Source organism: Blennius ocellaris, assembly GCF_963422515.1.
Source record: "Blennius ocellaris genome assembly, chromosome: 17".
In the NCBI taxonomy this organism is placed as follows: Eukaryota; Metazoa; Chordata; class Actinopteri; order Blenniiformes; family Blenniidae; genus Blennius; species Blennius ocellaris.
Window position 1 is genome coordinate 7,913,349 of NC_137666.1, and position 14,200 is coordinate 7,927,548.

Genomic DNA, 14,200 nt, shown 5'->3' on the forward strand with positions numbered 1-14,200 from the left:
AAAAAAAAAAAAAACATTAACATGCATTTAAAGATTCTTTTTCCCTGCTTCTTTAATATGCCTATTTACAGTTTTCTGCCTCGCAGTAGAACATGTGACTCTTCAAAGCAAATGAAGAAGGAGCACATTATGTCTCTGTGACCCTCTCGTCAGTGGTCAAGAGGTTCGTACTGCCCGGGCTTTGTTGGTACGTATGAACCAGCTGGAAAAATTACCCTGTCAACAAGCAGCTATGAGTCTTTCAGGGCCTTTTTAACACGATAGTAGTTAATTATGCAACCATGCTCTTGAACGTGTTTGGTTTATTCCACGTGAGCATCTGATGCTTGTTTTTATGAATGAGTGCAGTGTTAGTGCCTCACAGAGCATCCAGTCCAAGAGGGATGAGAGGAAGTGCGGTAGACACATTCGACCTCGTACACACTGTACACAAGGTAACATCTATTATATGACGGATATTTTCATTCATTCAGACACATAACAGTTAAAGTGCTATAGTCACCGTATTACAGTTACTTCAATTATTCGACAACAAGCAGTTTAAGGTCGTTGAGCCTGGTGTCTGCAGGCTGTTATGCTGCCAGTGCTGGAAGTTTTCCTGGCTCTGTCCTGCTCAATTAGTCCTTCCAATTAAACAAAGGCCATTCTGGAAACACACTGATGCACACACACACACACACACACACACACACACACACACACACACACACACACACACACACACACACACACACACACACACACACACACACACACACACACACACACACACACACAAACACACATGCACAAATGGCAACACAACTATTCAAGTCTCCTAAACTCACTCAGACAAGGATTGTAGTTAAGTCGACATTAAAAGAGTGGACATGTTTTTAAATTCTACTACAAACATTTACAAGAAACTCACATGTCAAGTAGTCTATTCATTGCACAATTGGGTGTTCTCATCCTGCTTTGGTTGCAGGTTAACTGTGACAATTCCTTTGATGTTTACTTAAAAAATAAATGTAATATTTGCAAATGATATGCATTAACAGAGGGAACTTGTCTTTTGAAATGGGAGCAATGTGAGGAGAGGTGCTGCATGCTCGTGAAGCCTCTGTGGGTTTCAATGAAGCTGGACTTGTATGGTAATAAAAGCAGTGGTTGTGTATTCTGGCTGGATTTGCCAAAGGTTGTTCAACAGCTGCTGGTTCCACTGTGCAAACAAGAGCAAGGTTTAAAAATACTCTAAAACCACCACAAAAGACAAAGAGATGACTGCTCATTTAATATCAAGGCTACAACTCTCCTCAAACATCACTATCGTGCATCAAGGGTGCATATACTGAACAAACAGATGCAGTTAATGTTGATCACTCACCAGCGAGCAGAGTTTCTCCACAGCCTCCAGGATGAGTTCCTGGTGCCCAATCTTATGGACTCCCAACGTCTCCAATTCCCTGGAAGTCAGCTGGAGCAAATCCAGACCTGATAACTGCCACTCAGGGACTGCATACTGATGCAGGGGGGCATCTAGACCTGGCAACACGGCAGAAAAGAGCACAAAGCAACACAAGTGTAATTGGCAACAATCCATAGTTTGAAATGCCCATTAAGAACTTTAATATCGCAGCTAAGCATGAAACCCACTGCTCTATCACATGTTGTGTCATCTTTCCCCAGAAAATATCCTACCTGCCATACATATTATGTCTTTAAACATCAAAAAGTATGACTCAAAAACAGGTGGAGAGAGTACTAAACATCACATTCTACTGCTATAATGTAAAAATACTTCAGTCAAAACATATGCTTTAAAATCATCTGAGAGTATTGAGATGCATGCATTGAGTTCATTGTCAATAGTGACTAAAGAGTGTGAAAGTAGCAAAGCAGATTATATGGTGTAAATTGTATTTAAGTTCAAGCAAAATTCCATTCCTGAAATAAATACGAGAGAAAGTACATAAACCCAAAGAAACTTCTTAATCCATTGACGTGTGTTTTGGTCATTTGTTACTTCCACTTCTGCTTGAAATCCACTTTGAAGTAAGTACACATGTTGTTGACACTCTGTGTTAAATGTGTTATTACAATACACTTCAAAGTCAGTGATGTAAAAAGTATTTAATTCACACTTGAATAAAGCAGAAATCCTGCATCAGTGATATTATTAAAGTGACAAAACACTGCAAGATAAAATACATAATGGTAAACATGCTATGTCAGTGGGGAGTGCTGATATTTGTTAAAAGGCATCAGATTTGATACACTGGTTATATGTTTTGTAAGGAAAAGTTTGACCTGTGATTTGACTGTTGAATAAATGTAACATCCATTCAGAATTTAAGCTCATTTAGAGTCATGTGGGGCAAAGCTGATTACAGCTGATGGAGGGCAAAAGGCAAGGTGCACCAGTCCAAACATGGGCAAACACAGATTAAACACAGATTATAGACTAACGTTATACGTTCAACTTTAATCTTAAATGTATATTTTCATACTGAGGGAGAAGACCGGAGGGAAAACATGCTAACTACATAGGAAAGGCCTCAAGAAGACTCAAACACGGAATACTCTCACTGTGAGAATAGAGTGAACCATTAAACCACTGTGCGACATCAAAAATTAAACATATTAAAAAAAAAAAGTATAATAATTAAAACACATAAAGTTGCGTAAAGCTGCGCGCAATCTATTTTTTTAGTCAATTAAAGTTTAGTAGTAATTACAGCCGGAGGCCAAAAGTCACATAGATTTCTCAAACCAGTGAGAGAAGTCATTATTCCGTGTTATTTCTTGCAGTGTGCTCTTCACACGACCCTCTGGGCAAAATCAATGTGCGCAATGAACGCAACATGTCCCAGAAAAGAACAGACACACACACTCACAGAGCCAGAAAAAAAAGAGAGAAAAAAGCGCACACGGCCTCGGTTTCTGGGAATACTGTTGTTGACAATGATCAGACCTGCACTGTTGTGGCGTCTCTCCCCCACTTCCTCATTCCACCTCCACCTTTTCACTTCCAAGAGGATTTGCGAGAGGCTTCTATTTCTGACTTCGCCGTGGGAGCCAAAAGTACCTGAGAGGCGATCAACGCGCGGAGGTTGAAGAGGGACGAAAAGAGCGCATAATGTGTCTCACCTTGGAGCCACTGGCTGACTCTCTCCACGCTCCACGACGTGATAGGCTCCATGCTCGGAGTCCTGGTACAGTCGCTGCTTCAGCTCCAAGCGGTCCTGGCGGACTTCTACCTCTCGGGGCTGCAGGAAGAAGGAGGAAAAGTTGATTCCGATTTGGACTCGGACGATGACGACTGGCACTCCTTCTCGCAGGTACAGGTAAGAGAGTCCCCCTGCTGTCAGCCAATAGTTGCTGAACTGTCAAGGCTCCACAAAGTGAGAAGACCCCTCCTTCCCGTCTCCCACCTCCACCACCACCACCACCCCTTTACTTACCTGTAAAAAAAAAAGAAAGAAAGAAAGAAAGAAAGAAAAGAAAAAACGGTGCTGCAGCTTTAAGGAGTCATAACTTCCTTCATAGTTGCAGTTTCATGCGCACTGCGCGTTAAAAGTGAGGAGCATGTGGCTGCACACCATAACAATCACACCTGCATTACAACACAATTCCTCTGTTGTAATGCATCAAAGAGGCTTTCTTATTTTTTTCTTTGAAAAGCTAATGAACAATTAACAAGTGATGATCCTCAGAAACACTTACAACACAGTTATAAGCAAAGTTTTAACAGCTTTCGTTGACGTTCATGATTTATAACAAAGAGGTCTAGAAGAGGGGGGGAATAGCTCCTTTACAGAGCAGCAGGCCTAATCCTCTTTACTAAGTCCACGTGGGGGTGTTTTCTGTCAGGAATGTTCCTGAGAAAAGCGTCCTTCCTGCACAATGGTGAAGTGGTAAGTCTCATTGCATGAAGGTGACCAGTTTGAGTCCAGTTTTTGTTTTTTTTTCTGGGGGGGAGATTGCATCTTCATCGTGCTTGTTCATGGGTCTCCTCCTGGTTTGCTCCCAGTGTTTACAAAACATGCATTTGAGACTCATGGATGACTCAATTATAGGTAGATGCGAATGTCAGTGTGTGAATGCGTTGTGTTTGGTGTTTGATGGACTGGTGACCTGTCCAGTCCAGTGAGCATTCCACTGTCCATCGCTAAGGTGGATATCGACTCATTTTTCCCCTTTTACCCATCAGTATAGTTGCCTCATATATTAAAGCGCATTTCTGCTGACTCAGTAGTTACAACATCCATAATCAGATGAAACATGCTCGAGGTGAAATATAAAAAAAGGATTCAATTATTTTATCAAGTAACTAATGTGAAAACAGGTTGATATTTGGGTTTATAGTTATTGTGACGTGGCCCGTTTACAAATTAAAAGCTCAACTTTACGCCTTATTTTTTTTCTCCAGATACAGTCCAAAACATTGTCAATTACAATGTTGAGCTTCAGAGCTCCGGTTATGTTAAGTGATCCCGAAATTAAATTAAATGCCTGTGTTTATTTTAATGAGAACAAGTTTAATAAAAAAAAAAAAGCAGTGATGTCAATCCATTGATAGCAAGTCTTCTTATGATTTGTCTTAATATTCCTCAGTACTGTCAGATAAGAAATGCAGATTGAATAGTGCACAGCAGTGGGTAACTTGGAGCCCTTGATTTAGACGGCTCTGACTCATTGGTTGTTTTCCAACTCTCCAAGTTGTTGACATAAATGCGGATAAAGAGAGCTGCATTATATGATAACTGGAACCAACAACACCTCAATACTTCCAGATACATGTACGAATGTGACATAACCTTTAAACGCTGCACCTTTGAAGGAGACTATGAATCAGAACATTATACTCTGACTAATTTGAGCGCTTGATCACTCTGCCCATGACTTTATTCGTCATCCCTATCATTATGGCTATTTTGGGATTTTGAGATTGAAACTCTGCTGTCAGGTTCCGAGGAAACTTATTGTTACTGTATCACACTGATCTCCATGGTTTCCAGCAAGAACTGTTGTTTAATGTTGTCCAGCAGTAAAGGGCAAGGCCTGACATAAAGGCTGTAGTCGTCAAAGGGCTGCCCTCTGATATCTGGCACCCCCTGCTGTCATCCTTTTTGAATCAAGAGAAGCCAGAGGGGAAAAGTCAAACGTATATACGATCAGACTTGATGATACCATAAGATAAAAAAGCGTCAATCTACTTGTAAGTATTTTCTTTGTAGACAAAACGTTGTGGAATAACTGCTGACAAATATCTTACTGTGACATGAAATGTTGAACTAAAAGTCCAAACAGGATTAATACAAAGTGAATTCTCTACAAGAGAGTGATGAAATTGACACAATCAATGGTGACTGAGCTGCTATTCGTCTTCTGTTGAATCTGTCTGAGATATGAGTGGAAAATAACTGAACTTGAGCGTACGGCATGACTCGGCCAGCCTGACAAATGGAGACCGATTTTAGATAATGGAAAACCAGTGGATTGTGAAATCTTGCTCCTTTTTTTTCTCTTTATTTTGCTCCAGGTCTTCAGTCCTGCTGGAGTGCCGCATAATGCAGTGATTTCTTCCAGGACTGGCGGCGCCATATGTAATAATACAATATTTCTCTTTTGGGGATTTTTACTCAGCAGAAACAAAACATATTTAGAGCATTCAGCTTCTTTGCTCAAAATGTTTCAATACCTAATCCAGTTCCCATCACCAAAACAATTGCATTATGTTATTATTGCCAATACACGGCAGTGTGTTGCTCCTGACCTTGGTGTCAGAGTTGTTTTCCTATGAAGACACTGTGTTTGAACGCTGCCCTGCCCAAATACCTGAGGAACAAATTCAAGCTTCAACATGCTGTTTTTGCTCAACAGCGCACCCTTTTCTACAGTCAGAGGACTATGTATATAAAGCCAATACTTGGGGAATTTTTTTTATACAGCAAAGAATAATGTTTTTAACAGAGCATAAGCAGCTAACGACCAATAATAGAAAACTACATTAAATTCCCATCTCCCTCGCTCTTCCCCTCACTCTGCTGATTTTTATGACTAATCAATACCCCCATCCCCATTCATCTGCTGCCCCATGAGCCATTTCTATGACAAATGATAAGTCCACTCATGTTTGAAATTCAATACCAGTGTTTGTTCCCTAATTTTCTTTTTTTTTCATGGAACGGAGCCAGGGATGATTTTGAATCATTAGTTTTCCATCTTCTCTTGCTGCAGGAGGTCAGCGGAGTTTGGTTAATTACCTTTGTTCCATCATTGAGCAGCTAATTAATTTGTTCTATGCGGTTCTCCCTCTTCTACAGATTTCTGCTCAGCCAACTCGGTTAAAAAGGAATCATCGTCAAAGATCCGAAAGTGCCCGTGCTGAAACCCGACACACCCCAAGCATTAGATTCAGAACTGAAATGAAGTATGTTTGGATTAAATAAACTGCGCGGACAATATGAGTACAATGTCCATTATCTGTTGTGCATGGCTTTAATGCCACAATGCTCTCGAGGTAGAGTGATGCCCAATGCGCATGTGTCTGTTGCGTCAACAAATGAATCCCCTGGATTAAATACACATCTTGTTCTTGCATAAACTGCATTCAATATACCTTACAAACATTTCAGGTTTCCTCACTTGGATGATGCTGAGTTAAAGAAATGAAATAGTAAACAGACTCATTATTTCATAACTTACTTTTTGGTGTTTGTGGAATAAATTCAATAGATTTAATCTTGTGTTATTCAATTTATTTTCTTTCGGGTTAGTCATCACACAAATCAATTATTTTTTTTTTTAAACAAAGGAAGAATGAATCAGAACCAATTAAAAAACATGGCATTATTATAAAAATTAACACAAGACAAAAATGGCCACATATGTACTACAGTATATTTCATGAATGAAGAAATAAAACAGACCTAATAGGAATGACAAATGATAAAATGGTAGATTAATAAGTGAACGGCTTAAATTTTAGATGCTCTGTCAAAGCGTGACAGCCACTTCACAGCTGGAGTATGCATGTATTTGCATGCTAATTGGGCTGAACAGGGAATCACTACATATTGTGATTCATTGTTTCTCCTTTGGCATACTCAACTTCACTCTCCCTCTTTACGCTGAAAATGAGGTCAAACAACAGTGTTGTCTTTGCATCAGTTTTCCTGATAGGCAGAAAAACTCAATCTAATGATTTTGTATTCCTTTTGATTCCTCAACAAACACCTTTCAGTCCTGTGTCAATACCCCCAGAGTGAAGTCTGGCAGGACGGTGCACGCAGGACAGGCTGGACTGAGTCATATTTCCCATGATGCTTTATGTCTAAGCTGGAGGTGGGGGTAGGTTATCCCTGGAGTCTTACGACGGGGGGACACCTCTGAGTCATCGCGGTCACCTCTGGTATTGTATAATTGAGAAGAGATGAAAGAGGCTGCAGTACAAGAGCAGTGCAACAAAGTCTAGTATGTTGGTCAATATAAATTTGCTTTTTAAAACCTACAGTACGTAGTCTACGCTCACCGGACCCCGTTCAAGAGCCCAATATTATAACTACAATATACATACATACATATATACATACATACATACATACATTGCAGAAATACAAAATGTTAAATGCATTTGGTCAGTGTGAATATAAATATTAAAAAATGCAAAATTAAACATATGGTCTCCAGAAATTGAATATATTTGATGTACAAAATAAAATAAAAAAATTAGGAGTAAAACATGGCTTGATATGTTCAATGTATCTGGATGTTTCACAGTTTGCCCTAAACTAGAAAATGGACTTTGCTATTACGTTGATATGTTCCTGTATATTGTTTATTAGCGCTCATTGCCATTACTAATCATTAAATGTGAAACTGAATGGAAACGGTTATTCATATTAGACAATACTTATCATTGCTTCTCTATATTTTATTTGAACCAGTTACACCTTTCAGTCCCAGTCGTGGAAGCACAATATTCTTTATGTCTCACAGGAGGAGCCATAAAAGTAAAAAAAACCAAAAAAAGAAACAGTCAGCATCAGTGGAGTGGGTTCTTTGGTGAGGATGAGAGAGGAGAGAACAGTGGTAGCCGGGCACATAATGGACAGGAAAAAATGAGAGCGAAGAGGATGAAAGAGAGTAATCTTTTATGTATGGCTGCAATAAATAACAAACACAGCACAGAACTCAGAGTTTTTCCTCTATCGTCACTGCTTATCCATAGGGTTAATGGTCTTTTTTGCACCATTGTCACTTGGTATATTACACACATTCCGAGCATGATGGATAACTCTCCACCTCAGAAGGGTAATCTCACCCAATGACTCCACTTTGATGATGCAGAATCAATAGATAATAGAAAAAAAATGAACATGACCTTCTTTACACTGGCTTGCTTCACAGTCCCCTGTTTGTGCAGAAGGGTGTGTAATCATTTTGTTACTTGTGGATGCATGAATGAAAAAGCATACTCAGGTGTGGATAAAAAGTAAAAAGTCCAGGTGCTGCATGCAAATGAAGTCTGAAGCCCACAGAAAATTATATGCAATTACACAAGGAAGGTATCATCAGTCGTTTAACCTGTCGCAAAGCTCTGGCGTTGACAAGTTCTCATGGTTTACAGGCTTCGTTCAGTAGCAATGTTTCACCTTTGTAAAGTTAAACAATACATCCATGAAGACAGGTACAACAGTCATTTCCCATTCCACCTAGTTTCCCATTGTTGTCTTGATGAAATGTCACACATGCTTCCCCGCAATATTAATCAAATATTTGTCAAATGTACAAAGAAAGCCATTTCTTTTCTTCTTTTTTTTTGCCCTCCAGTTGCCAATAGTAACCAAATAGGCTGGCCAAGCACAAAATGCACTCGGCAGTGAATGAAGCAGAGAAGCGTCGAGGGTGGCGGGGTGTATTATATCACTGAAGATTACAAGGACCTCTATGAGAGCGGTTCTCAATGAAAAGAGTGCTGCATCAACGTAAAGTCCCGAGTGAATCAAACCCGCTCATGGTCACGACTTTGATTCAAGTCTCTCCCAGGGTATTCTTTCCCTTCTCCTGTTGTCTTTACATCACATTTATTGTGTAATCAAAAAATGTTATGTAATTGTTTCAACAGTGTGGCTCATTTTTAGACCTGGAGGAAGTGCTGTTGTGGGTCTAAAAGCAATCTGCTCTAAATTTATACTCAAAAAGATATATATCATGGGGGAATCAGTGCCACTCTTTACTGGAATAGTCAGTTCAGGACTCCAATTCCAGTCCATGTATTAATATTAGTAGACATTATGTAACCCCATGTTAGTGCAGTGATTCAACAGCGGGTGATTGAGGAAATTCCCCCCTGATTCTCCCTTGATGCATCTGCTGCAACACGAGCAAGCGAAGGAAAGCTTCATTAATAATAAGCTCCAATCTGCATTACGTATTTGCAGTTCGGGTCTCAGCCAGATGATGGCGCACTCAGACTTGGGCGGGAACAAGATGAAAAGGGGGCCGGATGAAACCCAGTTGGACTCTGCCAATAACAGCCCGCGTTGGAGCGGCGCTAGTACTCCAGAGCCACACTGAGGTCTTTGCGCGTAATCGCACAGTGTCGGGGAGCTGGCGGACGCAGGGGTGAAGTCTTCCTTTTGCCGACCTGGAGAAATCACAATCACGGGGAGGAAGACGTGGAGATCTGAGCAAGCGTCGACTGCAAAGGCAAGCACGGGCTCCGGTTAATTCCCTTTAGGTGGCATTAGACTCCCGCACAGCCTGATTACAAGGAGCTTGGATCACATCGTGGCCACTGCGCTCCTCTCTTGTCAAACCAACGAAACGAAGACGCGCGTACCTGAAGAGACTCGACTGTTTTGGGGCTTTTCGGTGTCTTCTTCCTCTTCTCTCTCTTTTTTTTTTTTTTTTTCAACGGGATTACTACTTTGAGCAAATCCGCAGAAGTGACCAAACACCACCGAAGTCAAATCCAGGGATTTACTATTGTTTGTGAAGCTATTGGCGTGTCGCGTTCTGCGTGCGCCTTTTCCTGTGCGTGCAGAGAGCAAAGTGCTGACAAATCTGCCCTGACTGGACTTGGGACCTGAGGAAAGGAGCTTCTCGGAAGTGCACTTGACAGGAGCGGCACCGACAGACCTGGAAAGACCAATTTCTCACTCGTGCAAGCTGAAGAACGCCGTCAAATCCTGCAAAAATGCCTCTTGCACAGATCGCGGAGCCATGGCCCACTATGGAACTAGTGCAGCTTGAAACTGAGGTAAATCAACTGTTCTTGTTGGATTTCATTGATGGGTTGGCCCTTTTTTCTTGTCACTTTAATTTTCTGATTCTACAAATCGGTGTTGGTCAGGTAAATTGAGGTAATCGTATTGCGCTCTCGTTTATTTTGAAAGTTGTTGCCAGATTAAGCGTTTGGGGATGTTGTCAGTATAGTGATTAGGTTCATTATTGTTTCTACAACTGTACTTTCAATCGGGGTCACTATGAGTGTGACGACTTGGCTGCACAACGTCACGTGACTTCACTGCTCATATTTTTATTGGTGTTTAGGTTCCTGAAACATTAATTTTATGGGGGGTTTTTTCTCATTGACGTTATGGCATCAATGTTATGTTATGTTATGTTATGTTATGTTATGTTATGTTATGTTATGTGGATAAATGAGTAATCACCGTTACTTTTGTGAAAACAATTGTGGTTCTAGTCCATCCTCTATGCTGCTTTGTCAAGGGTCAGGGGCAAAGGGTTTTGGAGTTGAACCCATTAATGAAGGCAAAGCACAACCTGGACAGGTCACCAGTCCATCACTGAGCAAAAATAGAGAGACCGACAATCACATGCACTCACATCAACATAATTTTAGTGTTCTCAATTAGTATTGAATGAATGTATGCAACTGTCCTCTGAGCTCACATTTTTAAATAAGCTTGTGTCTAACATCATCAGAGTCCCCTGTTAATGTCTTTTGTCTGTGTAGTTTTTAAACTAGCAGAATCATCCAACAAGCCAGGTTGGACCTCGGGCCATAAATTTCATACCCCTGAGATAGTCTGTCATCAAAAGTCTTCAGCAGCTTTATTTCAGAGGTGAAAAACCTCCGGAGAACCATCTGAAATCTAATACACAGGCTCACCATCTTTTTCTGTCACTGCACTCGCCTGCAAAGTGGTTTTCTCTGTGGTGTCGTGTAAAGAGGAATGTCAAAGCTTATAGAGAGCATAAAACTTCATCTATATGCATTTAAAATTCAGTGACACTTCACTTCAAATTTGTGATCGTAACAAAAGCGCCATAAAAATGTTTTTAATGATCACACTGCAGTTGGATTCTAAAACTAAAGGGACAGGATTTTTTTTTCTTCAAAGATTCAAGATGAACACAAAAAGGAGACATCTGTGGACATCATGTTATCCAGCATCCTTCTTACTGTGATATGGCATCATTATTCATAAACGCTAAAGTTGCTCCTTCAACAGACTGGTTGCTTCATGAATATTCAGCTCTCGCATTATGGCCATGAGGAGCGGATCCAGGATTGGGACACACAACTGTTTTAATTACCTTCATTTATTTTCTTCTTGTATGGACTGTGAAGGGTTGTTGAGCTCTGTGAATGAGCTGTTTTGAATTAGTCTGCCAATTAATAGGGTGAAGACACTGTGCCATACCTGTGTTTATGTGTGCGCACGCGCCTGTGATCTCACTAATGAATAGCTCTGTGCAGTGTCCTTAATCAGCTTCACAAGAGACCAGCGTGATTTATAAATTAGGTTCATTTTTCTCTCTCTTGGCCCAGATAATCCTTCTGATTTGATGGGAGAGGAGATGGAGCTCAGAAGAGAAGGCGCATCACATGAAAAATGGACGTTTTTCTTTAGACTTCTAATATGTGCCATCTGACATTATTTCACAAATTCAACTTTTGCAATTATTATGAAAACCACGACTGCCATAGATTTTTTTGATTCCACTTTTTTCAGGTTGTGACCGTAAATTATAACAATTACCAGTATGTGAGACATTAGAAATCTGTGCATTGGTTGGAAAGTTTGCAGCTTAAGATGTGTGGCTCTGACATAGTTTGCTCCACAGACGTCACTATTTACATTATTCTTCACCATGCGAGTTGGCTGAGGAGCACATCGCAGCCGAACAGATGGTGATGCGGAGCCTGTGAACAGTGCTAAGTTTAATACCGTGAAAAAATACCCTGCCTTTTCTAAGTGTGACAGACACAATTCCTGTGCGACGCCTGACAAAAAAAAAAAAAAAAACATCATATATGCATGTAAACACTAGCTTTTCTTGTAGTATCATTCATATATATTAGTTATGGCCTCCGACGTCTCGTGCCTGTATTTGACTTATCCTACGAATCTCTGCCAGTCAGAATGGGAACGTTGCCATTTATCTTTGTCACCAACCTACCAGTCAGCTGCACACTTTGGCTCCTGATGGCAGTGAGCTGATAGACGGCTCAGGGTCCGGATTGATTGAGCAGAGAGAGTGTGGAGGCCATGCCAGTGAACATGTTGAAGAGGGAGGCACAGCCATCATTGGAGTCTAACCAACCCCATGGACAGATGGTAGCGGCAGATATTTGAATGATTTGGAGAGTGAATGATTAAAGCGTAAAAACCTCATCTTGCAATATGAAATCGTTCCTCTCATTTTCATAAGAGCAAAGCCACGCGGCGGAGAGTGATGTCCAGTGATGCATCATCCTCGTGTGTGTGTGTTCGTGTGTGTTCGTGTTCATGTGTTCGATAGGTGTCATGAATGGAAAACTGCTACAAGCTGCCTTTTGTGTTTGGTGCTGCAGCAAAGCGAGGAAGACAAACATGTGGAAAGTGAGCTATTGAGAAATATTTGTCTGATTGAAGCATTCTATTCATCACCAAGCCATATCTGTTGTGAATGAACTTATCCAGGGTGAATCATCTCTGATACAGACTCTTGAGCAAATGTGCTGATCCCGTAAAAGTTGAGTCACTACTGACTGCATCCAACACTGTCATGTTTAAGTTTTAGCCTTATTTTCCAACATTTCTTTGCCATGCTTTGTTTATATCTACATTGTGTATGTTTGCAATATATATATATATATATACACATACACACACACACTGTGGAGTCGCTCAAGCCTGAACCATTACTGTTACTAGACATTAGCTGATCATGGTGAAATCATGCTGAACTTCTTTTTTCCTAATGTACGTAATATGCCCAGTGTACAGTATGTGGAGCAGACTCGGGCCTTGTACAGCTGGTGGGACACACATGGCCCTTAAGCTGGATAGGAAATCATGAATTTAATCAAAGCAGTTTGTTTTTTTTCCGACGTACAATATTTATGCTTGTGGGCGTACCTTCACTCCTTTCAACTGTGTTTGCTTGCTGCGTAAACAATCCTCATCCAGCGCCCAGCCAACACAGAGTGGGATTATAGAGTTTTTAACACAAATTCAAATTTAACAACTTATTTATCAATTTCAGAGAAATACAAACACGAGCAGGAAAAGTACCATCTAACTTACTGCTTTTTGTTAAAATACAGTATCTATTCATATGTAGCAGGTATGAGTTCAAGTAATGTCGTGTCAGTCTGATGCAGTTCTGGTTTTCCCAAGAGGCCCCACAAGAAAATGAACTGCCCACTGTTGATATAGAGGCACTTAAACAAAAGTCAAGTTCTGTTGAGTATGTTGGCCTCACTGTTAACCCATATGACATTTCAAAATAAGATTGAAATTCTGCCTTCTTCAAACAATAGATACGACAGTAGGAGTTACATAAGTCTCGCGAGTGACAGAGAAAGGGTTAATGTGTGCAATGCACGCCATGTTTATAAGCCAGGCGTGGTCAGCCGCGCACCACTTCAAGTGTCTGAGCGCCCGGGTTCTATTCACATATGTGCCATTCTGTGCGTGTGCGTGCGCGTGCGTGTGCGTGTGCGTGTGTGCGTGTGCGTGCGTGTGCGTGTGTGTGTGCGTGTGTGTGTGTGTGTGTGTGTGCGTGTGTGTGTGTGTTGGCTTAGCTGCAGCTAATCGGGGGTGTGACCTGTTGAACACCTGAGCAGAGCCGTGGGAGTGGAGAAAGACTGGGTGGGCATGTGATAACACAACCTCACCGTTGATGGGTGGGTTCCCTCCTTTTCACTTTGAGAGTTAAAACGTAATCTATCCCAAAAACTCAAGACTTGACCTGC

The 14,200-nt window shown here is 41.0% G+C and overlaps 2 protein-coding genes across 3 annotated transcripts in view; one reads left to right on the top strand and one right to left on the bottom strand.

The window, feature by feature from the left end:
- The window catches only part of cnksr1 (connector enhancer of kinase suppressor of Ras 1), a 30,352-nt gene extending 27,068 nt beyond the window's left edge, over positions 1-3,284 (bottom strand). Inside the window, exons 1-2 of the mRNA XM_080512745.1 lie at positions 3,130-3,284; positions 1,367-1,524 (exon numbers count right to left, since the gene is read on the bottom strand). Coding sequence (XP_080368871.1) covers positions 1,367-1,524; positions 3,130-3,181 — 210 coding nt within the window. The 5' untranslated portion in view covers positions 3,182-3,284. The remainder of the gene's footprint in view (positions 1-1,366; positions 1,525-3,129) is intronic.
- Positions 3,285-9,596: 6,312 nt separating this feature from the next.
- rps6ka1 (ribosomal protein S6 kinase a, polypeptide 1) overlaps positions 9,597-14,200 on the top strand; it is a 48,583-nt gene continuing 43,979 nt past the window's right edge. For both annotated transcript variants that reach the window (XM_080512747.1, XM_080512748.1), the window contains exon 1: positions 9,597-10,249. In XM_080512747.1, coding sequence (XP_080368873.1) covers positions 10,187-10,249 — 63 coding nt within the window. In that variant the 5' untranslated portion in view covers positions 9,597-10,186. The remainder of the gene's footprint in view (positions 10,250-14,200) is intronic.